This window comes from Trachemys scripta, chromosome 4 (genome assembly GCF_013100865.1).
Source record: "Trachemys scripta elegans isolate TJP31775 chromosome 4, CAS_Tse_1.0, whole genome shotgun sequence".
In the NCBI taxonomy this organism is placed as follows: domain Eukaryota; kingdom Metazoa; phylum Chordata; order Testudines; family Emydidae; genus Trachemys; species Trachemys scripta.
The window spans coordinates 103,526,422-103,552,217 of record NC_048301.1 but is presented as its reverse complement, the minus strand read 5'-3'; the positions used below and the strand labels follow the sequence as shown (position 1 = coordinate 103,552,217).

The 25,796-nt window shown below is 41.7% G+C and overlaps 1 protein-coding gene across 1 annotated transcript in view; it reads left to right on the top strand.

Moving 5' to 3' along the window:
• The window catches only part of SAAL1 (serum amyloid A like 1), a 17,471-nt gene extending 699 nt beyond the window's left edge, over nt 1-16,772 (top strand). The window contains exons 2-13 of the mRNA XM_034770210.1: nt 2,056-2,234; nt 3,794-3,907; nt 6,906-6,989; nt 8,388-8,467; nt 9,137-9,196; nt 9,480-9,595; nt 10,387-10,570; nt 10,850-10,932; nt 11,059-11,247; nt 12,390-12,586; nt 14,376-14,468; nt 15,155-16,772. Of these exons, the coding sequence (XP_034626101.1) occupies nt 2,112-2,234; nt 3,794-3,907; nt 6,906-6,989; nt 8,388-8,467; nt 9,137-9,196; nt 9,480-9,595; nt 10,387-10,570; nt 10,850-10,932; nt 11,059-11,247; nt 12,390-12,586; nt 14,376-14,468; nt 15,155-15,247 (1,416 nt within the window). The 5' untranslated portion in view covers nt 2,056-2,111 and the 3' untranslated portion in view covers nt 15,248-16,772. The remainder of the gene's footprint in view (nt 1-2,055; nt 2,235-3,793; nt 3,908-6,905; nt 6,990-8,387; nt 8,468-9,136; nt 9,197-9,479; nt 9,596-10,386; nt 10,571-10,849; nt 10,933-11,058; nt 11,248-12,389; nt 12,587-14,375; nt 14,469-15,154) is intronic.
• The last annotated feature ends 9,024 nt before the right edge of the window (nt 16,773-25,796 follow it).

Here is a 25,796-nt window from a genome sequence, read left to right as displayed (position 1 = left end):
CCCCCGGCCTCCCACCACACCGGCACAGCACCCTGCACACCTCACTGCTTGCCCAGCGCCCCCCGCCCATAGACCTCCCCACTGCCCACCACCGTCCTCACACTCCCGCCGTCACAGCTGCACAGCACCCCTCATTCCTGAGAGGATTCTGCACCAAAAAATTAAAAACTCTGCACACAATGTTTTAAAGTTCTGCAACTTTTATTTGTTAATAAATAAATGTGGAGGCTCCAACATAGCAGTGGGGAACTCAGGCCACTGGTTGCATGGAGGTAGGAGACCACCCTGCAGCCTCCCCACACTCCACCGGGACAGGGACTCGGCAGTGAGGCTGCACCCTACCTTAACACAGTGCAAGGGCCAGACCTGCCCCAGAAACACACTGGGGCCTAGCCCCCTTGTGACAGGTGCACCAGGTGTGGGTGCACAGGCTCAGCCCGGGAGCAGGATCCAAGTGCAGAGGGGTAAGAGAGTTCTCTGGGGGCAGTCTGGGTGCGGGTGGCTCACTGGGAGAGCTGGATGCACAGAAGCTCATTTGGGGGGTTCCAGGTGCAGGGGCAATGGGACTCTTCAGGGGATCCAGGTGAAGGTGTTTGGGGCTCAGGAGTGGGGGTCTAGGTGCAGGGGAGATGGGGTTCATTTGGGTGGGGGTCTAGGTGTAGGTGATTGGGGCTCAGTGGGGAAGGTGTCTGGGGGAGCTCATCGGGGTGGTACAGAGGCAGGGGAGGTCGGGCTTGTCAGGGTGAGGGTTTGATGGGCCTGTTTAACGGGGGAGCCCCAGTTTCTGCCAAGGGGATGCCGCATGCTGGGCTCCAGCTTCCCCCCTACCCCCCATCCCCTTCTCTTCCCCATCCCATGCCCCTTTCCCACTGCCTCTTTCCCCTAGCTCCCGCTTCCCCTGCCCCTTTATCTTCCCCATCCCATGCCCCTTGCCCACTGCTCCATCCCACCCCCTTCCTTCCCCACTGCCTCTTTCCCCTAGCCTGCCCCACCATAGGCACTCACTGTTGTACAGAAAACAGAATGGCCTCTTCCCCACTGCTCCATCTCCTCCTCCTCCCCATCCCACCCCCTTCCTTCCCCACTGCCTCTTTCCCCTAGCCTGCCCCTGCCCTTCCCCACCATAGGTACTCACTGTTGTACAGAAAACAGAATGGCTCCCAGCACACAGAAGAGGAGCTCAACCAGCACTAGGACCCAGAAAGTGGCATCTTCTGAACAGCACCCTCTTTTTTCAGCGGAGCAGCTCTGTGCCCGCAGAAAGTGCGGGAGGCAGTGACTCCATGAGCCCCCACGCCTCGCTTCTGTTTGGGGATACTGCCCCCCAAACTAAGCCCATGTGGCCCCTTGGAAGCAGCACAACCAGCAGGACGAGTGCGAGTCCGGCCTTCACTGGCCAGGCTCCCTCAGGACCCACATGCCTGGAGGGGCCCAGTAGGCCCATCCCTAGACATCTCTAGGCCTCCGCGGGGGGCGGGGGAGAGCTGCACCCAAAGTCTGGGGGGGGGGCAGGAGCAGACTTGGGGGGCAGGGAGGAAACTGTCCCCCAGCACGAGCCAGCAGAGCGGGCTGTGGCCGGGTTGCTCCATTTCCTGCCACCCAGTGATTGCAGGGTGACCCCGCACTCACAGGGTGGAGGGAAGTGGAGTGACCCAGACCCAGCCTGCTCTGCTCTGTTCCCCAGCTCCCAGCCTTGGGACTGGGGGGCAGGGGGAACTGCCCCCTAGCATTTACCGGCAGCGCAGCTGGGGCCGGGTCGCAGGACGCACCTGACCCCTTCTGCAGCCCTCCAGGGAAGGGGCGGAGTGGGGGTGGGGACAGAGCAGGGGTGGGGGCAGCTTTTCTGGCTGACTCAGCTGTCCGGGGTATCAGGTTGGCCGCTGGAGGCTGGAGCAGCAAGTCCGGACACTGGGGCCCCTTCTGAGTGTGGGCCTGGCGCCATGGAGCCACTGCTGCCATGGTAAACCCAGTACTGGGACCTCTCCGTGGTTTGGTGGGGACAGGCATGCTGCTAGCTCTTGCCTGGAGTCACTTCCCACGCATCTTTTTTTCCAGAGAAGCAGGATTTCTGGAAAGCTTCTGGTCCAGAGTTTGTGCTGGATTTCTGAAAAATGGATCGGAATCCGTCACCCCCTTCTAGTGATGCTGAGGACGAGCAGGCTGCAGGCGATTCCATTGGGAACACTGTCTACAGCAAGCATTGGCTGTTCAGTATCCTTACAAAACTGATTGAGGTGCGTGATAAGTACCATTCATCGGTCTCAGAAAACTGGGGGACACTCTTAGGTACTGAGCTCTTGCTGTGTTAACAGTTGGCCTGCAGGTTAAATAATGCATGTTGTAACATCGAGAGAAAGTGTCCTCAGTGAGTAACCAGGAATAAGATTGCTCACTATTATAAGGAAGGGTGAAGAGCTATTTAATCTAAAGGACAACTTTGGTGCAAGAATATACGGATGTAAACTACTCATGAACAAATTCAGGCGGGAAATGAGAAGAATGTTTCTAGTCATTAGAGGAGTGGAAACAGCATCCCAATAGGATTTGTGGGGCAACCAACTCAATTGATTTTATGAGAGCACTGGAGAAATTTATGAGTATAATTTATGAGTATGTATGACAAGGTTGATTGTGATGTAGGGGCTCAAGAGCCCTTGGGTTCACTTCTGGTTTATGTCTCATGTTCCTAAAAGCTCATGCTTCATGGTTTTAGTCAGCCACTGGTGGGGGTCAGAAAGGCATTTCCTGGCCCCCAATGTATTCTGGGTGTGAGTTCTTTTTTTTTATTTCCTTCCTCTGAAGCATCAGGAATGGCCAGATAGGACATTGAATGGGGAGGGCCAGTACTCTAAGTTGGCACCAAACGTTCTCTCTATCAGGTGCGTGGCTGGTTGGTTCTTGCTCACATGCTCAGGGTCTAATCAATTGCTATATGTGGGGTCAGAAAGGAATTTCCCCCCAGTTTAGATTGGCAGTGGCCTTGGGAGATTTTTCCTTCCTCAGCAGCATGTGGATGCGGGTTACTTGCCAGGATCATCTAGGTATAATCTCACATAATTAATTATTTCCCTGCCATTGCGGGGGCCTAAGGCACTGGTGCACCTCAGTCTGTGGCACATAATAGTCTAGTCTGTTGTGGGCTGTAAAATTCTTGTCTAATTTTGGTGGTTTGGTTTAGTGTCCAGATGCTGGGTGGTGATGGTGGCCTATGATATATAGGAGGTCAGACTAGATGATCTAGCTGTACCTTCTGGCTTAAACTGTGTGACTGTGACTTGTTTCCACTACAGCTTTAGTTATTTAAAGTTCACTAGACATCTTTAATATCGTTGTATGATTTGATAACTTTAATGTAGCTAGCCCAGAGCACACAATTAATTTGTTATGAGAAATATATCTTACTCACCTGGGTGTAATATCTCTGCAAAGGAAGTAATACTTGAACATTTCAAGAGAGGACCTCCCACCCTCTAACAAATGTTGGTTAAACTTCCCAGCAATCTGTCAGATAGGTAAGTATTGTTGTCCCTGCTTTTTTAGATGGGTAAATTGAGGCAAGGTGAGGTGAAAGGCCTGCATATTGTTTAAAGGAAAGTCTTTTCTGCCTAAGAATATTAATTTAGAAAATGCTTAAAAATGAGCAGTACAGTTTTGGAAGGTCTGAAGAGAGTAGATTGTTAATGACATCTGTCTTTGGATAACTAAAGCAATAGATTGTCTTGAACAATTCATTGTAGTTCTTCACTGTCACTCCCTTACTATTGTTCCATTTTCTTTTTACTTCACTTGATAGGTCATTAGCCCTGAAAAGAGTGATTCCAACTCGAACCGTGAGGAAGTGCAGACAGAGCTAGATGAAGAAATGGAGAATGACATTTGTAAAATGTGGGACATGTCAATGGACGAGGTATGTTGGTGAGCAGCCTGTAATGAAACGTTGAATACAACTGTAAAGCTGAGAAATTTCTCTGCAGTGGTTCAACCTTTCACTGAATGTCCTCAGTTGAAATGCTCCTCAAAGAAGAGGATTGATAGTTCTGGTTAGTGCAAGACCTAGAAACAAGCACTCTTTGCCAGCTTCCCAACTTGAATGGTGTTGCTCCTTCTCTATTCTAGCTGACGCTATCTGCTGAAGGTCCCCTAAGCAGAGTATGAAAGATGCCTGTCCCTGTCATAAAGCTTGTTCAAGTATGAGTCTGAGAATAGCAAGCATTTTTTATGCACTCTAAAGCAAACACTAGGTCATGAAGAAAGATCTTCAATTAGACACAGGCAGTTGAGTCCCAAAACAGAAGGGGCAGACACCAGGATGGAGTCACATTGGTGCTAAAGTCCAATATCTTTTCATATGTTGAAGACAATATTTAGAATAAAATCTGCTGCTGTCACAATAGTACAAGCAGGGCTTTGGAGTGGAGCCTGGAGCTGGAGTGCCGAGCAGCTCTGGAGCAGTGGAGCTGCAGGTTTTTAGCTGGAGTGGAGCCGGAGCACAGCTCCAAAGCCCTGATCTGTACAAGTATATGCACTGACTGTAGCACCACGCAAGGAAGAAACCAATGAATTTGATAATGCTCTACGGAAAACAATACAAGAAGTTTGAAGACAAGGTATGTTATAGTGTTGGGAAACTTTCATGTGAAAGTAGGATTGGACTGGATTTCTGGGATGGTGCAAAAGGGCAGATTGAAACTCAGTGAAGAAAGCGAAAGAGGAGAGAAGCTACTAAATTTCTGGCTATGTAACAACCCAGTCATAATGAACACACTGTTCCAATAAAGAAAGATGATGAGGGAGTGGAATTGGCCATCACTTGATGGGCTAAGTAAGAATACGATAGACATTATACTTGTGAATTGCAGGTAGAAATCAAGTGTGTTGTCATGCAGATGATTTGTGACAGATATTGGATCAATTCATAAGTTAATGTTGGCATTGATGGGGTTGAAGCCTGGAGCAACTGAAAACGTGCCAAGAGCTAAAATCTATGACCAGTTTATCAGGAAATGTGTCAGGAAAGAATACAAAGAAGCTGTGCAGAAAAACATCATGTTTCTGGTGAAAAAAGAAATGAACATTGAAAAGACATAGAACAATTTAAAAAAAAAAAAAAGAGGAATACACAAAAAGAAGTGGAGGAGGAGTACTTGTGGCACCTTAGAGACTAACAAATTTATTTGAGCATAAGCTTTTGTGGGCTACAGCCCACTTCATCAGATGCATAGAATGGAACATATAGTAAGAAGATATATAAACATACAGAGAACATGAAAAAGTGGAAGTAGCCATACCAACTCTAAGAGGCTAATTTATTAAGATGAGCTATTATCAGCAGGAGAAATGGGCCATCTTGATTATCACTACATAATAGGTCATCTTAATTCATTAGCTTCTTACAGTTGGTATGGCTACTTCCACTTTTTCATATTCTCCATATGTGTATATATATCTTCTTACTATATGTTCCATTCTATGCATCCGATGAAGTGGGCTGTAGCCCACGAAAGCTTATGCTCAAATAAATTTGTTAGTCTCTAAGGTGCCACAAGTACTCCTGTTCTTTTTGTGGATACAGACTAACATGGCTGCTACTCTGAAACCAACAAAAAGAAGTGTGAAACAAGTTGTACTGAAAGATAAGAAAACTGAATGGGACATATAAGTTGAAGCTGTCAACAGTGAAAGGCAAGTGGGGGCAAATAGTTGAGGATGAAGAAGTGAAGGAGGGAAAGAATATTTTGAAGAGTTGTACAGAGTCCGGAACACAGTAGATGAAATGGTCCCTGAAAAGTTTTCCTGTACAAACGAGAGAGAAGAGAAGCTGGAGTGCTTAGAAGTAAAGATTTCACTAGAAAGTCTGAAAAAGGAAAAGGTGCTGGGAATTAACAACATGCCCGCAGAGCAGTTAGGCGCAGGTGAGGAACACACATGAAAGGCAATGCACAAACTGTGTAACAAGATTTAGAAGTAAGAGCAAGTGCAGAGCGAATGGGGGAAAGCAATAACAGTACTGAACTATAAAACAGGAGATAAGAATGAGTATAAGAACTATGGAGGAATCCGCTGACTGAGTATGCGGGGAAAAGCACTCGTCAGCCTTGCAGAAGAGAATGAAGAGGTACATAAAGCATTGCTTGCAGAGGGACAGACCAGATTTAGACCAGGATGGAGTATAAAAAGTCAGCTCTCTGTGATGAGACAGATATCAGAGAAGCAGATAGAACACAACCAAATTTGTTATAACAACTTTAGAGATTTTTAACAACCTTTTAATAGCATTTGGCAGAAAAGATTATGACAAGTCTTGAACATATGGCATCCCCAAAAAATTGATCAAGCTGGTAGAAAACATCTACAGCTAGTCAATGAGTATGGTGAGAGTAGACAAGAAGCTGATGGAAAGGTTCAGGATAACCATAGGAGTGAAACAAGGATGCACGCTTTAGCCAGATTTGTTCAACTTGGTACTGGTATTGATTAGCACTGGGAGATAATATGACTCTTCTTATTTCATGTGGGAGGATAGTGAATAACCTTAGATTCACAGAGGATATTGATTTCACAGAATTGTCCAAGGGAGATTTACAGAGAATAACTGCCAGGTAGACGGGGAAAACAGAAAATTTTGCTTTGAAGATTAGCATGAGGAAGGCAAAAACTATGACAACTGGAAGACAAGAGGGAAGAGGTCAAGATCAAACATATCTACAGTTGTGTGTCTCTTACTTTCTTTTGTCATTGACTGTAATTGACAAGCCTGCAGGGGTTGGTAGATAACTCACCTGTCCTAGTGAATCTGACAACTGCTTGATCCAGCCTGATTCCATGAGAGAAACATTTGATTTGCATGTGAAAATTATATTTTAAAAAGGAAAAAAATATGCCTAATTAACACCTTTTCTCCCCAGGATGTTGCATTATTTCTCCAAGAATTTAATGCCCCTGATATATTTATGGGAGTGTTTGCCAAGTCTAAGTGTCCTCGACTTATTGTAAGTATAGATTAATGGAAAGTGCTGTCCTGTTTAATTGCAATAACAGATAGTCCTGGGTGAACACGTGCAAAATATCCTCCTCTTTCCCCTTTCTCCTTCCTTCATGTTTTGCTTGTATATGATTTGAATGGTAAGGTGGAGGAGGGGGGTAGCTTGTAAAATACACTACATCCAATGCTTTCAATCTTCCTTCTGCTCGTTGGTCTATGATCAGTGCTTAAAAAATGATACAGGTCTTGAATGTAGGAATTTGTTCTGGTCTACCAAAGTGATTTTGGTCTTAGTGGATTATCAGATATCAGTACTTAAAATTCTATCATTCTTATAATCCTCCCCCCCCCATCCCCCGCTTTCAGTTCATGTGATTTTAGCAATGTGTATCTCACAGTCCACTATAGATAGGAATTAAGATTCGGAATTCCAGAAGTGCTCAGTGTTTTCTTAACTCCACTCGCACTGAAGTCAGTGGAAGAAGAGTTAGGCTAATACTGATGGTTTTTGAAAATCTCACTCTTAATGCTTTATGTCATTTGAAAGCTGGGTTCCAAATTCTCTGATCATATACTGCCATGGCATTGGCTTCTCTCCTGAGCAATTTGAGACAGTGACTGCCAAAATTGTGGTGTAATTTAAAGGTGGTGAAAAAAGACTGGAGTAAAAATGACTTTTTTTTTTTTTTTTAAAACCTTTTGACCTGCCAGGGCTAGAATCCAAACTTTACGTTACTGAAGATTTGAGATTTCCAGGTTTCCAGTGACATTTGTTATTAGCACTGCTTATTCACAGGACACTTCAGAGCCCTTGATCTCTGTGTAGAGCTGTACATTCTTTTGGTAATAGTCCAGGAGTGAATATAGTCTGTTGGGGATATCTGCTGCATTTTGTTTTTTAAAATACTACAATCAGAAATTGAGGGGGTCTGTTGGGGGTTTATTGAGAAGATCCTTTCTCTTTTCAGGAAGTGAATGTGTCATGGGGTTGCATTTGTGCCAAGTTGTTTGTTCTTATGCTGTTCTTATGCTTATGAATCCAACTAAGCTCCAAACTGATTTGCACAAAGTATCTATTTGTCTGACCTAACTAACGAAACCAGAGAAGTTTGTTTCAAGGTATATTCATTTTTTATTTTTTTAAACCCTTAACTAAAATAAGCCTGAGGAATACTTGCCATCATTTGCCCGTGGTATAATTAGCCATCAGTGCATCCGAGGCATTCCTATATGACATCTCCAATGGAAACATTCAGTCTATGTGGAAAGTGAACGCTCATACTAACTCATGTAGAAGAGAAGTGAGAACAAGCTCTCCCACAGTTAGATCTGTACCCTAAGGTCATGGAAAGGAAATTGTCACCTATATTGCATTGTCTAATCCAACTATATTGTGATTTCACAGGAAATCTGTGTGGGAATATTGGGTAATATGGCCTGTTTCCAAGACATATGCATGTCTATTAGTAAAGATGACAATCTTGGGTAAGTTTGTTTGTGTGTGCTTTTGCTTTCCATCGTGTGTGTGTATATGTTTACAAAATATGGATTAAACATTAAGACTCTTTTTAGTCTTAGATTTTGGACCAAATAGATTAGGTTTAAATGTTAGAAAATTAATTTTATTGTAAATATTTTTGTCTCTGTAGTAGTTTCTTTTATTTTTTTTTTTTAACAAAGAAAGGATCATTTATTGGGCTTGTCTGTCTTGAAAAGTGCAATGCAGATAAATTAATCCACTGTTCCGTATCTCTCACGGGTTAAGAAGAGGAACACAGTTTCTTGTCCTCTGCCCCAACTTAGTTCAGGCGTTTCAACTGACTATTTACTGAATGAAGGATAATGCTGCTTTGAGAAATTTTCAGTGTTTAAAAAAAGCTATGATGAAGAGAGGAACTGTCAGTTAACCATGAGTCCCCTCTTATCACTCATCATACGCCCTTGAGCATATATTGATGCCCAGGTATGTATTTTGTCTGAATTTTTAGAATTGGAAATATCATTAATCTCTACACAAATAGAGGAGGATTTTACTTTTATGTTGGGGCAAACTGCTGGTATGAAAAATTGATAGGAAATTAATCCTTTTCTAAAATTAATTTTTTTCTTTAAGAACAATTCAGTTAAACTTCATATTGTAACTTTTATTTACAGACAAATGTTATTGCAACATTTATGTGATTCGGACTCTCCTACTCTGCTGGAAACAAGCAGGTAGGGCATCTTGTTAGCAACTGAAATATTGATGTTTGATAGAGTTTTAGTATGTTCTAATGACTGTAAATAAAATCCTTGAGAGTGGACTGATTATTTTGTTTTCTCTCCCTTTCCCTTCTTAAATTCCACAGTGCACTTGGATTTCATCCCTCATGGGCTTGATTTTTTTCTCCATTGTACCAGTAGGATTAGTGTAAATCCACAGTAATACTACTGTAACTAGGATCTGACCCACTGTATTTTAATTACATGCAAAGCTAAAATTGCAATTATTGTCTAGGTTGTTGTTAACTTGCCTCTCCCAAGCTGAGGTGGCCAACATCTGGGTTGAAAGAATCCGAGAAAACCCCTCCGTGTATGACTGTGTTTGTTTTATCATGTCAAGCTCTACAAATGGTAGGTTGCCAAGTAATTTGAGTATGGGTGGTGTTAGATAAACCACAATGCTGAAGTACATCTGAATTGTAAAGACAAATGGCTTTGTTTTGAAAGTGTAGAATACATTAAAAATAGTAAACTTTATGAATACAGAATAAACTGCATTTACTATTGTAGGTTTTATAGATCTGTCCGAGCCCTAAAGAAAAAGGGAAGATTGAAATCAGCCCTAGATTTACATCTGTGCCAGATCAAATTTCTTTCATTAAGTTATGGTCCTCATTGAAGTACATGTACATAGTATTTTTATTGTTTTAAAACAAGCCCATGTTTTCAGTTATTCCAGTGTAACATTGTATCTCTTTTTAAGGTTTGCTTTCTAAATGCACTGTTTTCTTGTTAGGACTAAACTGAAAAACACTTAGAAAAATAAGCCAAGTACTGGCAGCTATTCCGCTTATTCTTGTAACATTACAACATGTTTTAAGCATGTAGCTTAACTGACATTTATAAAAATGTGTTTTTTGTCTTCAGCTAAATAAAAACAGCAGAACGTTTGTGCAAAAATCCTAAAATTTCAGCTTTTTGGCTTAAAAGAATGTTAGCCATAGTGTTCCCTATTTTAAGAAATAATAATACTTTGCTCTTCTATTTGAGGGTCTCATTTGTTTGATTTCAGTGGGCCTACCGAAAGTGTGAAGTGCTACTCAACATGAGTATTTATTCTGAGTTTTGGTTTTTGTGTGTTAACAAAGGTGAGAATTTTGTATGCTGGTTTTTCATTATTCATCAAAATTTGTTCTGTGCAGTTGAACTGCTGGTTAAAGTGGGCGAGGTGGTGGACAAGCTCTTTGATCTGGATGAAGAACTAATGTTAAATTGGATTAAAAATGGCTCTTGTCAATCAGTGGGACAGTCTACAGATGATTCCCCAGAAGAACGTCCAGATTTTAAAATTGTACCTTGTGTACTTGAAGCAGCAAAACAAGTCCGGTACGTGTGCTCTTTCTCCTTTACTTTTGGGACCAGGGTGACTGCTGATTATCTTCTTGTGGCTCAATCCTGAAACTCTTGACTTCAGTGGGGCTACTCCTATGAGTAATAAGATTTGGTCCCTGTGATTTGTCATATAAAAGTGCTATGATTTATTATTCTAAAGTTTCTTGTTGTTTATGGGCTCGTTGGATAATCCTTGTATCCTAGTGTTCATGAAGAGTCATTTTTCTGTTAATAATAAACTCATCTGTTTTGTTTTGTTTTTGTTTGATGTAGCTCAGATAATCCAGAGGGGCTTGATGTTTATATGCATATCTTGCAGCTCCTAACCACAGTGGATGAGGGCATTCAGGCTATTGGTAAGACACATGAATTTTTGTATATTATGGAACAATGCTGCAGTGACGTTAGATTGTGACAGATACTTAAGTAAAAAAAAAAAATATTTTTCTCTCCTTGAATCAATGGTTTTTTTCTTTCTCAAGTGCAGTCTTCTGATGGAGGAAAAGAGACTTGGACTTTACTTTATGGTCTGGTTTGCCATGAACTTTGCCAGCCAGATGATCCACCAATCATCATTCAAGAGCAGAAGAGTGTATTGGCCTCTATTTTGTCTGTACTGTCTGCCATGTTTGCTTCACAGATACAACAGGAATATGTCAAGAGGAGGAAAAGCAAGTATCATTTTTTACTTCTTGTACAATTGATGACTAGAGTCATGGCAGTAGTAGAGTGGCGTGTTTTAATTTATTAATGGTTACTCGAGACTGGTTTAGGGCACAGAATTGTTACAGGTTTAGAACACTATCAAGGTAACAAATTGGCCCATTATAAATATAGGGGTGGCTTGCAAAATTCTTTTCTAAACCAGAGTTCAGATTTTAAACATTTCTAAAATTCTGGGGGTATTTGGAGCTGGATTTTCAGTTGAGTCTCCTCTTTACTGGTTATGGTGATACGTAATAGAACTGCAAAAATAATACTTGTTAATAACAGAGGCTGCGATTGCAGTTATTTTAAGAGGTGGGGGAAATTCTGCATTTAATTCGTGCATTTTTATAATTTACATCAATCGTGAATGTCACTGAGAAATGGATGAAAACATAGGCCAGCCTTTAAAATGGAAAGGAGTGACATGGAACGAGAGTTGATTTCTTTAGCAGCAGAAGATTGCACTGCTCACTTGGCTGGCAGTTGGGTTTATTATGGTGCAAAGTTTACTGTACTACCCTCTGTTTTCCTTTCTTTGGATGGTAACTAAACTGAAGGGCTTACAGCGATGTCCAGGTTTCCTTTGTTATTGGGTCTGGGCTTGGTACAGCCTAGGTATACAAGTAATGGGGAGAGGGCTCAAGGAGTTGGACCTGCAGAAGGTAGCACATACCCTTCCAGTAAAAGAGGGGAGATTGGTTTGGCTTAGGGATCAGAAGCATGGGAGGTATTGTGCTTGCTGTGAGCTGTTGCTGGGGAAATTCCACCATGCCATGGGGCTATGTCTTTAAAGACACATAGCCTGCAGAAAGGAATGGTGTGCAGTTATGATAGCAAGTGAGATACCAATTGTATGTAACAATTCCCAGTTCTCTAGAGTTTTGTCTCCTGGATTGTGCTATCTCCTAACACTTTTAAAAACCTTATTGACAAACGGTGACATATACAGATAACCTGTGGTCTTGAAGCAATCAGAATGTACATTTCTACATCCTTATCAAATCTTTCTTCATGTTTCAAAATGGATCCTCTTGACAGTAGCTTGAAAAAAATGCCAAAACTGTCTTTCAGTTTGTAAAACTGGTTTCCTGTTTTTGTATATTAGATATGCCTCTGATTGGGAGCTTGATTCGAATCTTACAAAACATGGAGGACTGTGAGAAGAGATCTTTTGATAACTCAAAGAAATCCCAACCAGAGGAGACTGAGAAGTTGGGAACAGTTGAGGAAGACTTCCATCTGAAAATCTTGAAGGATATCTGTTGTGAATTGCTTTCCAATATGCTTCAAGAATTGACTAAGGTAAAGAGAAAAATTTTAGGAGGATTTTATGCAGAGGAGGGAAAGAGGAAATCTTATTATTTAAGGGACAGTTTCTTCCTTTTCTTTGCTCAAAGTACAACTATGTACCAGAATTGAGTTGTGTAAGGTTCTGATGAGAGAAGTGACTGGAGGTACAACTGTAACCTATATGGCACAAGATAGAGACCAAGATATTTCTGAGTTCTTCAGTCTATTTTGTGAGATGAAATTATCTTCTTGATGTACATTGGTAATTCCTTTTTGAATGTGAATTAATGAATTTAAGTAAGGGAAAGAATATATGTATGTCTTTAAGCAATTTCTCAGCTCTTGGCTAAAAAGTTCTGAAGATCTTTTTTGTGAGAGCATTTAAGCTGAGAGAATGTTTTCCCGCTTTCTATTCAGTTTTGTGTCAACTATTGTCTCTAGACCAGGGATCGGTAACCTTTGGCACGCGGCCCGTCAGGGAAATCAACTGGGGGGCCGGGATGATTTGTTTATCTGCAGCATCCTCAGGTTTGGCCGATCGCAGTTCCTACTGGCCGCGGTTCGCCATTCCAGGCCAATGGGGACTGCAGGAAGCGGCACAGGCCGAGGGATATTCTGGCCGCTGCTTCCCGCAGCCCCCATTGGCCTGGAATGGCGAACTGCGGCCAGTAGAAGCTGCAATTGGCCAAACCTGCAGACACTGCAGGTAAACAAACCGGCCCGGCCTGCCAGTGGATTTCCCTGACGGGCCGCATGCCAAAGGTTGCCGATCCCTGCTCTAGACTATAAGCTTTCTTTCTTGTTTCATGTATTTTATCTGCTTTACAATATGAGGACATGTATATGTAGAGTCCTTTATTTTCTGTTTTTATTTTGTTTGATTTTTCACAGGAATTTATCAGTGTATATTACCACATCAACAAAAACAGATGAAAGTCAGTGCAAAAAACTATTAATAATTTTTCTGGGTAAATATCGGGATTTATTTTGGTGGATGGAAAGATGGGAAAAAAAGTATTCAGTAGACTAATGCTCTGAATTCCATTCATCAATGTGGTTTGCTGCAGAATTAAAACAACTCAAAATACAATGCCACCTCTGAGTTTAAGAAAACAATACATCTCTAATCCCTAAATAAAACTTTTCATTTGAATAAAAAGTTTACTGTTGTATACTTAGAACTATTAGACTATGAATATTTACATTTAATAATTGGGTCACATCATGTGCAGCGCATACACTCAACTTCATACTTTTCTCCTGCTTTTGTTTTTTTAAAACTTTTGAGGACTTCCTTGAGTTCTGAAACATATTCTGATACAGATTTTCATTTTCTTCCCATTTGTATATGTCAAATCTTTAAACTGTTATCTGATAACAGCTTGAAATGTGTACGTGGTGTGCGTGAGATTCATCAGGATGTTCAGATGCGCACGCACTTCAGGGCTTGTGCCCGTGCCTGTGTATTGTGTGTATCTTGTAGACTAATATGTAGCTTTACTTCAACAGGCAGCTTTGCACATATACACAGACTAATGTATTATTGTAATACAATACAATGCACGAGATATCTGTATTTTCCTAATAAAACAAGTTATTTTTTATATATTTGAATGATACAAAAGTAGGGTGAAAAGCAGAAAAAACTGAATAATACTTTTTGTAAAACCCGGGAGTCTTTATGGTAAATGAAAACGAAGGGGCTTGTTTATATGGCACTATGCATGTGACTGTGAGATTATGTATTCAGCAACTGTTTATGAAATATTAGTTGTGTTTATTTTTTACTGTTGTTTTCTAGGAAAACATATTGGAGGGATTGAACCAGGGGCATCTAAATGAACAAAAATGCTCCTGTGCGTTTCAGAATCTTTTACCACTATATTTCACTTCTGTGAGTATGTGACAAAATCTTTAACATGGGTGAAACATGCAGATTTAGAGAGGGCGGGATTACTCTGACATAAGATGCAATATCTAATGCAACATCAGACATTCTTATTTTCTTTCCTTTTCTTTTGGCTCACATCAGCCAAAACTTTGAGCTAGATCATCAGCTCATGTAAATTGGCAGAGTTTCTTTGTTTTTATAGAGTGATTTAAAAAAAAAAAATCTGATTTCCAAAGAACGAAAAACATATACGTATATTTTTTTAAGCATGATCAAACCTTCACTGGTATTGGAGCGAATTGTATTCTATAGGTTAGTCTGTGAATGTCACTGGTCTCAATGATATCTTGTGACAAGAGTTTAGCATGATTCAAAAAAGGTTTAGCTATTTATATAGATAACTAGAAGATCCAGTTCTACACTAGTAAACACTTTATATAAAAAAAAAAGTCTTGGAAGTGATGTAAACACTCGTTCTTCAGGCTTCAAACCAGCTTCTAATTTTGGACATTTGGTGGGCAGATTATCCTATAACTGCCTAGTGCGGGGTTTCTTGCACCTTCTTCTGAAATAGAACTGTCAGCTGTCAGTGAAAGGATACTGGAATATACAGACCACTGGTCTGATCCAGTATGGCAATTCCTTTGTTTCATCTCAGTATATTTGGCATACTTGTGTTTTATTTCTAGGTGGAAAGTTTCCTTGAAGTGCTGCGTGAGGCTGATCAGACGCTTGCTGACAGTCTAGAAAAACGTTTCCCAAGCCTGAGGCTCCAGACTTAAGAAAGTACATGGAATATTTTCTTCCTATGGAATGAGGATTTTGACTGTTTCTTTACAGTATTTTAGAAATCAACATGTCAGTAAACTCAGAAGAATGAGTTAACCCCCTTACCTACAGATGGTATTTAAGAAATTTCACAGATATTCCTGGTTAATCTTGGATTAACCTGATCTGGGATGGGGAAGGAAATAAACTCACTTGAAGTCAGTTCTTCATCCTGCAGTCTTGTCGGCTTTTGTGATCAGAGGCTTTTGATTTCTAGCTGCTTATTTGGTACACAAAGCAGAACTGTAAATATACTTTTGTGTTTTAATAACCTGTGAGCTTCTGCTTTTCATCTGTTGAAACAATGAAATGTACTGACTCTTTTAAATTGTTCTTGGTAGGAAGGTTAGTCAATAAGAAATCTTAAATATCTTCTAGCTAAGCAATCATTAATTTCTTCAATCACCTCAGAAAAGCAGTTCTATCACACTGATAAATGACTTGCTTTGTTTTGGAAGATGTCAGTAGTGTGTTCAGATGTTATAGCAGAAATGTTCCAACATAGTCCACTACGATGTCTCTAAATCTAATTTCTAAGCCCCTTTCACTATGGGGCAATCTAGGGAATCTAGCTCCAACACAGTTTAAAATGAATTACTTTCAGGCTACACTGCAACTTCTGCTTGTTGTAGTCCAGTCACCTGACTCAGTTATAGAGTAGATCTGGATTTAATCTCTTGTATATAACAAAACACTGCTTTTTAGAATTGCTCTGTATGCTTCAGTTCAGAAAAATAGCGTGTATCAAACAGTTCTCGTTCCTTATTGATGTATGTTATTATGTTGAATTATTTTGAATGACATTAGAAAATGGCTTTTTAGGCTGGGATTTTCAAAGACGCTTAAGGGAGTTAGATATCCCAACTCCCATTGAATTTCAACTCTCTCAAACTCTTCTTAAAATCCCACTCTTCAGGGTTTTTTTAACTGCAGTACATTTTCATATGTTTTATCTGGGTGCAGTGCAGCTCATCTTGTCTGCTGTGTTTGGACATCAAAGATATTACAACAATATGTTGGCTCATGTCATTTCTATAAGCTGGGATAGGCAACAAGTAGACAAAATTAATTTGAGATATAAAGGAGGATGGAACAAGTTAATGGAGAATAGCTCATTAGCATACATACATTACGCAGTTATCCAGATTTCTCTTGGCTTCCACTTTACTTGCCATGAGTTACATGTACAGGAGGTAATGATTGAAGATACAGTATCTGTGTGCTAAGTCTTTTCATCCAAACTTCTCGTTTTCAGGGGTGGTATAACTCAGGTAATTGACAGCATCTCTATTGTTGGCAAGGGGACTGAAAAGCCTGAAAACACTGACTGAAGTCACCATAAGAATTGCAGTCGTTTCTGGCATTTTTTTGTATGTTATTGGAAGCAGTTGTTAACTGAGTGACTACAGGAATTTTTTTGAATATTTTGAATATTTTATTAAAACTACAGGTTTATAATAAAGTTATTTTTAAAAAGTACTTTGGTTTTCTTTGCTCTGTGTCAAATATACCTTCTGAAGAATGGTCAAATATTTATTACTGTCGTGAGTGAAGGTAACTTCTAAGAATAGAACTGAAACCTGTTTCCTATTGTAAAATATCCTGTGAAACATGTCCTCCTTTACCAGAAATTTGTTTTAAACACTGTCTCTCAATATATTGTAAGCCTTTGCTTTGTCACTTAAACTAATGAGACAAAGCTCAGAGAGAAGGTAATGAGACAAATTATCTTTCTTCCAGTGGAAGTAGCCTTCTGGCCTTTTCACTACATTATTTTAACTATGCTTATCTAAGAGAGTACCATAGATGTGCCTTTATTGGGAAGGTACCAGAGGTTTCTTTCAACATTCACAACCTTTGCTTGTTTGCATCTCTTGATGTGTAGTGCTTTACAAACTCTCCTTAAAGTAACTTTCATAGAAATTGAGAACAGAGAAGACCTATTGGCTCATCTAGTCCAACTGCTGGCCAATAGAAGGTCATTCCCCACTCCGTATTATCAATGCTTTATGCAGAGGTTGTATGTGTTTTAAATGAATGGGTGTGGGAGAGAGGATTCAGCTCTTTCTGGGATTTTTTCCCCATAGGCTGGGTAATATCTAGCATTGCAAGAAATGGCCTGAACATCATATGCTATGGAGAAAAAGTGACTATTTTTAACTTCTTTTTTAATTAGAGGAAAACAAATGGGATCTGTTTAGATTTGGGTGGCTCTAAATTCAGGATAGTATCTATATAAACAAAAAATGTCAGTGGGTCTGTGTCGTTAAATCCCTGTAAAAATGGTCCCCATAGATATAATACAAGTACTTCTCAGCATGTTGTGAGAATGGAAAATTCTCCGTTCCAGGAGTTCTACCTTTTTACAACTAAGCCAACTGTCATTAAACAACATTTCATCTACAGAGTTTTAAGTTTAAAAGGGAATTGGACTGGTAATGGGATATATAATTAATATATTGGGCTTTAGGTGTAGGGACTCCTCAGTGAATAGCTCTCCCCTCTGAAATTCTTTTTTCCGCTGTTCTGACAGAGTGCTAGAATGTTGACCTTCAGGCCAGGGAATAAGATTCCAGGCTCTTTCCTGTAAGGGAATGATTATCAGCATAGTGTAGTTTATTGGTGGAGTAGAGTCCACTAGTGACATCGGCCAAGCTGTTGGGTTCTTTTTAATAATTAGGGTGAATTCCTGGCCTCATTGAAATCAATGGCAAAATTCCCATTGACTTCAGTGGGGCCAAGATTTCAACCACAATCTGTTCACACTCATTAGATAGTGACAAAAAATTGTTACCGACTGATGGCTTGTTTGGCCTGTATGAGATTAGCTGAAGAGCCTTGTCCAGCTCCTGTTGGACTGCAGTCAATACAAAAAAACACTATTCTAGTAAAATTAATAGATTTTAAGGCTAGGAAGGGTCCACTAGATCATCTAGTCTTACCTCCTATATAACACAGGTCAAAGAATTGCACCCAACTAACTCTGTATTGAGCCAAATAATTTGTTTGACAAAGGGGGGCTTGTTACTTAGGGAAATTTCGTGGCATACCTATAATGGAATTATTATTCTGTTATAATTATATCAGTACACATCCCTGTATAGACCTCTATTGCGGAATAAAGGTGATATTGTGTCAGAAGAGTAATTATTCTGCTTCTATTCTGGCATAAAATTACTTTTATTTTGCAATAGCAGTCTGTACAGGGACTTGTACTGATATAATTATAGCAGAATAATTATTACAATATAACTGTGCCAGAAAATTTCTCCATGTAGATATTCCCTAAATGGGAATGTAGTTTGAACTCTCTCCTCATGACCCCGCCCAGAGTCAGCCCTTCATTGTCTGAGTTGTGGTGTATTGTCAGGAGAGTGTAGGGAGAGGTGGGGTTTTTTTTTTGCTTCTGCTGCTCATCTGTGCCTAGTCTATGTATAAAGGGTATCGGGCTGCAGGCTGCTGATTTGCACCTTTTGCTGGTACTACATTCTCATGAAAAGTTTGAAAGGCAAAAATTGAGATTTTAAAATATTTTCAGTTGTGACATATTTCTTGGTGATAATCCCTTTCATGCTAATATCATTTAGAGCAGAGATAATGTTTACTGAGCCTGTGGAGGACTAAGTGTGTGTTTAAAAAAATTCCTGGTATAGTGGGTAAATACAGTAGAATCCCAGCTCTGCAGCACTGTGATAGGAAACTTGCTGAACAAAAGTCTGGCAGCAAGTGTGCATTTCCCCTGCACACTAGGGAAATATATGTAATATTTTTAGCATTCAGAAATGGTGCAAGTTACGTTCCTACATTAGTTGGTGGTTTATGTTTGTGGATGTTAAGCAAGTGCAGTATCCACAATTACCACAAGGGATCTCTCTCAGCCTGGGCTTTATATCATGCTCCTGTTCAGATTATAATCTTTATTCTTAGTTTTGGCTCCCGTTTCCAGCCTTGTTATCATGCTCATTGCCAAACCAGAGCTATCTACATCATTGTGATTTTGAATGTGTATACCTGTTCGTGCAGGCAGGTAGCTTACTCCCAAACAGAATGGTTCCCCTTCAGTGACCTCTTATCTTTCTTTCTTTCTTTCGTGAAAAGAAAGCTACATCTCTTTGACTAGTGCAGAGTTCTAAAAGAGAAACATATCAAAGTGCTGAACCAAGAAGACAGAGGATTTTGGTCCCAATGGAATTGAACTTGGCATGAATCTTTAGCGATATGGGACAGCACCAGAATATTACCGGGATGGGAAATGTAGAAATCAAGAGAAAAAGCTTAGTTGGTTCTATGAACAAACTAGGAATTGTATTTGAAAACACTAAATTAGATTAATCTATGTTGTAATTCTGTTGACTTCAAGGGAGTTACAACAGATTAATTTGGCCCATGTTTTTATGTAAAATTGCAATTTATATGCCTCCTCTGGATAGCTTCCTCCTGGTGGAGCACGGTCTCATAAAACCATAGAAACTAGAACTGGAATAGGACTGTTAGAACATTTAATCTATCCCCCTGTCAATGCATGTTTGTGCTCTACATTCCAATTTTTGTAGTGTGTTGCCAGTATAAATTTATATGTCCCAACTGGTGGGATTTTTACCATTACCTTATGGGGAGACTAAACCACAGAGCTTAATGTTGGGAGATTTTTTTCTCTACTTTCAGGCTGAATTTCTGCTTTCAGTTTTATCCCATTACTATTTTTAGTTTATACTCTCTCACTTCCTGTATTTTTTCCCCTCTTTTGTGATTATATAGTTCTCATATTTGTATACCTGTTTTATCTACCTTTAATCGTTGTTTGTAAGGCAAGCTGTCTGCGTCATTTGTGACAGTGGTGTGAAAGATGTCTGATACAGGATACCTTAACATCCATTAACATTCTGTATGAATGGTTGGTTTAGTGATCAGAAGAGCACTGCTATTGTATCTTTTTTAGTTTTTGTTTCGTATTTTCTTTTGCCCTCTTGGATATTTTTCTTGTCTGGAAGAAACTAAAATAATCACTTTTTCTTCTAAAATTTTTTGTTGATCACTGTCATAACTATAAAGGGGAGGGTAACATCCCTCCTGTGTACAGTACTATAAAATCCCTCCCGGCCAGAGACTCCAAAATCCTTTTACCTGTATAGGGTTAAGAAGCTCAGGTAACCTGGCTGACACCTGACCCAAAGGACCAATAAGGGGACAAGATACTTTCAAATCTTGGTGGGGGGAAGACTTTTGTTTGTGCTCTTTGTTTTGGGGGTTGTTCGCTCTTGGGACTGAGAGGGACCAGACATCAATCCAGGCTCTCCAAATCTTTCTGAACAAATCTCTCATATTTCAAACTTGTAAGTAAACAGCCAGGCAAGGCGTGTTAGTTTATCTTTGTTTTCTCAACTTGTAAATGTACCTTTTTACTAGAGTGTTTATCTCTGTTTGCTGTAACTTTAAACCTAAGGCTAGAGGGGATTCCTCTGGGCTCTTTAAGTTTAATTACCCTGTAAAGTTATTTTCCCTCCTGATTTTACAGAAATGATTTTTACCTTTTTCTTTAATTAAAAGCCTTCTTTTTAAGAACCTGATTGATTTTTTCCTTGTTTTTAGATCCAAGGGGGTTGGATTTTGATCCACCAGGGAATTGGTGAAGAGTCTCTCAAGGCTACCCAGGGAAGGGAATTAGCATTTTGGGAGTGGTGGCAGCGAACCAAATCTAAGCTGGTAGTTAAGCTTAGAAGTTTCATGCAGGCCCCTACAATTGTACCCTAAAGTTCAGAGTGGGGAAGCAGCCTTGACAATCACACGCACACTCGTGCCATATACACAGATATAAAAGAGAGATTTTTATGCAGTGTGTTTATTGAGGGTTAATGTTTGGCTAAATCCTGAAGTCCTTATTCAGTCCTTACTGATGCCACTGACTTCAATGAAAATTTTGTCTGAGCAGTGGCTACAAGAGTTGGGATAAGTGCAAAGATCCAAAGTGTTAGCACATATATTTCATTCATATATCTGGTCAAACAGAGGGAAATACCTTTGGAATGAATATACTGTTTCTTCAATGTTGTATTTTTCTTGTTAAATCTCTTCAGTTGAACTGTATCAGTGATTTTTTTAAATAACACACGTGTACAGAACATTATTATATGGAAAAAGGTTCTGTAGCTAAGTAAAGCCCTGTCTACACTGGCAAGTTTCTGTGCAGTAAAGCAGCTTTCTGCGCTGTAACTCCTGAGGTGTACACACTGCCAAGCCACTTAGTGCGCAGAAACTGTGCAGTTGTAGTGCTGTTAAAAAAACGCACCCCCAACGAGAGGCGTACAGCTTTCTGCACTGGGGCTACAGCGCTGCATGCCAGTGTAGACACCCTAATCAATTACAGCGCTGCGACTGGCCTCCGGGAAGTGTCCCATAATGCCTCTTCTTGCCTCTCTGGTCATCAGTTTGAACTCTACTGCCCTGCCCTCAGGTGACTAACCGTCATCCCCACCCTGTAAATTCCTTTGGAATTTTGAAAGTTCCCTTCCTGTTTGCTCGGTGACGCGTGCAGTGGTCTCAGTGCATCTTTCCAGGTGGCCATGCTTACTCCATGCACCAGGCGATCCCCCACTTTGAGCAATGCCGAGCTGCTGGACCTCTCCAGCATTTGGGAAGCGAAGGCTGTCCAATCCCAGCTGCGCTCCAGCCGTAGGAGTTATGATACCTATGGGCAGATTTCATGATGCATGATAGAAAGGGGCCATTACCTGGACACACTGCAGTGCAGGGTCAAAGTGAAGGAGCTGCAGAATGCCTACCATAAGGTGCAGGAGGCAAATCGCCGCTCCGGTGCTGCGTCCACGAGCTGCCAGTTCTACAAAGAGCTGGACATGATACTTGGCAGCAACCCCATTTCCACTGCGAAGACCACTGAGGATACTTAAGTGGCTCTCATGCCAGTTGAAAGTGGACTGAGCCAGGAGGAGAAAATCTTGTACGAGATGTGGAGGCAGAGGGGGACCCAGAGGCAGAGGATGACTCGGATGTCAGAGATTCATGCAACCAGGAGCACTTTTTGACCCCGGAGGAGGCTAACCAGTCACAACTGTCGGATGTTGGCGAAGCGCAAACAGGAGAGGAGGTCTCTGGTAAGTGGATTTGATTTTGGGAATCGCTGAAGCGAGTTGTTGGGGAAAGGAGGGTTGCAGAAAGCAGGCTTGTCTCCCACCACAAGCCTAGTCTGAGTGGTGGAACAGGCTGTTGCTTGACTCCCTCACTTCACGGGAATCTCCCTCAGAGATCTCCAGGAAAAACTCATGGAGATACTGGGCAATCCACTGCCGCAGGTTTTTTGGCAGAGCTGCTTTGTTTCTTGCCCCATTAACGATAAATTTCCTGCGCCACTGTGCCGTCACGGACAGGGCCGCCCAGAGGATTCAGGAGGCCTGGGGCAAAGCAATTTCGGGGGGCCCCTTCCATAAAAAAAAGTTGCAATACTATAGAATACTATATTCTCGTGGAGGCCCCTGTTGGGCCCGAGGCAAATTGCCCCACTTGCCCTCCCTCCCCCTGGACGGCCCTGGTCACGGGGGGTGGGGACGATTGCTGCACACAGGCGAGCCACATAGGGGCCAGGGCGGAAGCCGCAGTCTTGGAGAAGACCCTCCCTTGATTCCCTGCTGACCTTCAGCAGTGAGAGATCTTCCATAATGATCATCTCCTGTGGAAAGTGTGAGGACAGGAATGATTAGCAGGCTCCCCCTACAGTGCTGGCTCTCCCCACGAGTCACATGCCCAGTGTACAGCAGGGTTCGGGAAGAGTGATTTACCATGCCTCTGCGGCTACTCGCCATTTTGTGGGTCTTGTGGCTCATGTCTGCTTGCCTGGGATCAGCCAGTTAGTGACAGGTGTGTGAGTACTGGTTGTGTTTTAAATCACTGAATCTACAACCTATCCTGAAGGACAATCCCTTACTCTCACAGGTCTTGGGAGACAGGAGTCCTCACTTACAGTCAGCCCCCCAACCTGAAGCAAATACTCACCAGCAACCGCACAACAAAAACACTAACCAGGAACCTATCCTTGCAACAAAGCCCATTGCCAATTCTGTCCACATATCGATTCAAGGGACACCATCATAGGACCTAATCACATCAGCCACACCATCAGGGGCTCATTCACCTGCATATCTACCAATGTGATATACGCCATCATGTGCCAGCAATGCCCTTCTGCCATGTACATTGGCCAAACCGGACAGTCTCTACGCAAAAGAATAAATGGACACAAATCAGATGTCAAGAATTATAACATTCAAAAACCAGTTGGAAAACACTTCAGCCTCCCTGATCACTCAATTACAGACCTAAAAGTCGCAATACTCCAACAAAAACACTTCAAAAACAGACTCCAACGAAAAACTGCAGAATTGGAATTAATTTGCAAACTGGACACCATTAAATTATGCTTGAATAAAGACTGGGAGTGGATGGGTCATTACACAAAGTAAAAACTGTTTCCACATGCTAATTTTCCCCCTGCTGTTACTCACACCTTCTTGTCAACTGTTGGAAATGGGCCATCCTGATTATCACTACAAAAGTTTTTTTTCTCTCCTGCTGATAATAGCCCACCTTAATTGATTAGTCTCAGTTGGTATTGGTATTTTTTCATGTTCTCTCTCTCTCTCTCTATCTATCTATCTATATCTATATCTATATATATATATCTTCCTACTGTATTTTCTGCTGCATGCATCCAATGAAGTGGGTTTTAGCCCACGAAAGCTTATGCCCAAATAAATTTGTTAGTCTATAAGATGCCACAAATACTCCTTGTTCTTTTTGCTGATACAGACTAACTCGGCTATCACTCTGAAACCAGTGTTCTCTGTGTTGCAAACAATACTGCTTCTATAAAATATTGGCGGGCTGAGATGACCTTGGGAGCCCAGTCTCCCTCTTTATTATCGGCGGCTGAATGGCTGCGCAGAATTAGAAAGCGGCCAAGAAGAACTAAGGAGGACTTTCTGCATGATGTTATGATGCACTCCACCACCAAGAAACAGGAATCGAAGGAGTGGCAGGAGAGTGAGAAGAGGGACTGAAAGGAGAACGCGGCATGCCAGAATGAAGCCATGGAGTGGCTCTTAAAGGTTATGGAGTACCAAGCAGACATGCTCCAGGCAATAATAGCTCTTCAAACCTGAGCAGCTCTGCGCCCACCCTCCCTGCAGCCGCTGTCACAAAACTTTTTCCCATGCGCCTCCCAGACACTGCCAATACACTCTTATCAACCTCCTGGCTCCAGTCTGTATCTGTGGCATTCCACTCCTCCCCCGTCACAGTCCAGCACTGTGGACTTCCACTGCACTCAACACCCATCCCTCTGCAGTTTGGCCCTGCTGAAGTACAGTACCTGCTGCATCGTACTCCAAAGGAGAAAGTTGGATATGATCCCTGGACATACACAGCTGTCCCGGGACCCCTCCTCCTCCTGGGACCTTCCCTTCTTCCATCCCTCTCTGCTGATAGGTTTTTTTGGTTTGACTCTCTCCTCTGGTTGTTGTTTTTTAATAAAAGAATTGTGTTGATTTGAAAGCAATCTTTATTCTATTAACTGAAAGCAAGAAGAGCCCTGCAAAGAACATACAACTATGTTAAACCCACATATTGCATCATCTGCACTAATCACCTCCTAGCATTAGAAGCACTGCACTCCCGAGCATAGCAACAAATATTAGTGGCTTTTAGTTTCAACTTGCTGGCTCAAGGCATCCCTGATCCTTATGGCCCCGTGCTGCGCCCCTCTAATAGCCATGGTCTCTGGCTGTTCAAACTCTGCCTTCAGATGCTGAGCTTCTGAGGTCCAACCCTGAGTGAAGCTTTTACCCTTCTCTTCACAAATATTATGGAGGGTACAGCACGCAGCTATAAGCATAGGAATATTGTCATTGGCCAGGTCCTGCTTTCTACAGAGGCAGCGCCAGCGGGCTTTCAAATGGCCAAAAGCACATTTAACAGTCATTCTGCATTTGCTCAGCCTGTTGTTGAACCTCTCCTTGCTGCTGTCAAGGTGCCCCATGTATGGCCTCATAAGCCACAGCATTAAGGAATAGGTGGGGTCTCCCAGGATCACAATGCGCATTTCAACTGCTTCCATGGTGATCTTCTGGTCCAGGAAGAAAGTCCCGGCTTGCAGCTTCCTGAACAGGCCAGTGTTCCAAAAGATGTGTGCGTCATGCACCTTTCCGGACCAGCCTGCATTAATGTCTGTGAAACGCCCACGGTGATTGACAAGTGCCTGGAGAACCATAGAGAAATACCCCTTGCAATTAATGTACTCAGTAGCTAGGTGGTCTGGTGCCAGAATTGGAATGTGGGTGCCATCTATCACCCCTCCACAGTTAGGGAAGCCCATTTGTGCAAAGCCATCCACAATGTCACGCATGTTGCCCACAGTCACGGTCTTTCAGAGCAGGATGCGATTAATGGCCCCACAGACTTTCAGCAACACGAGTCCAATGGTCGACTTTCCCCCTC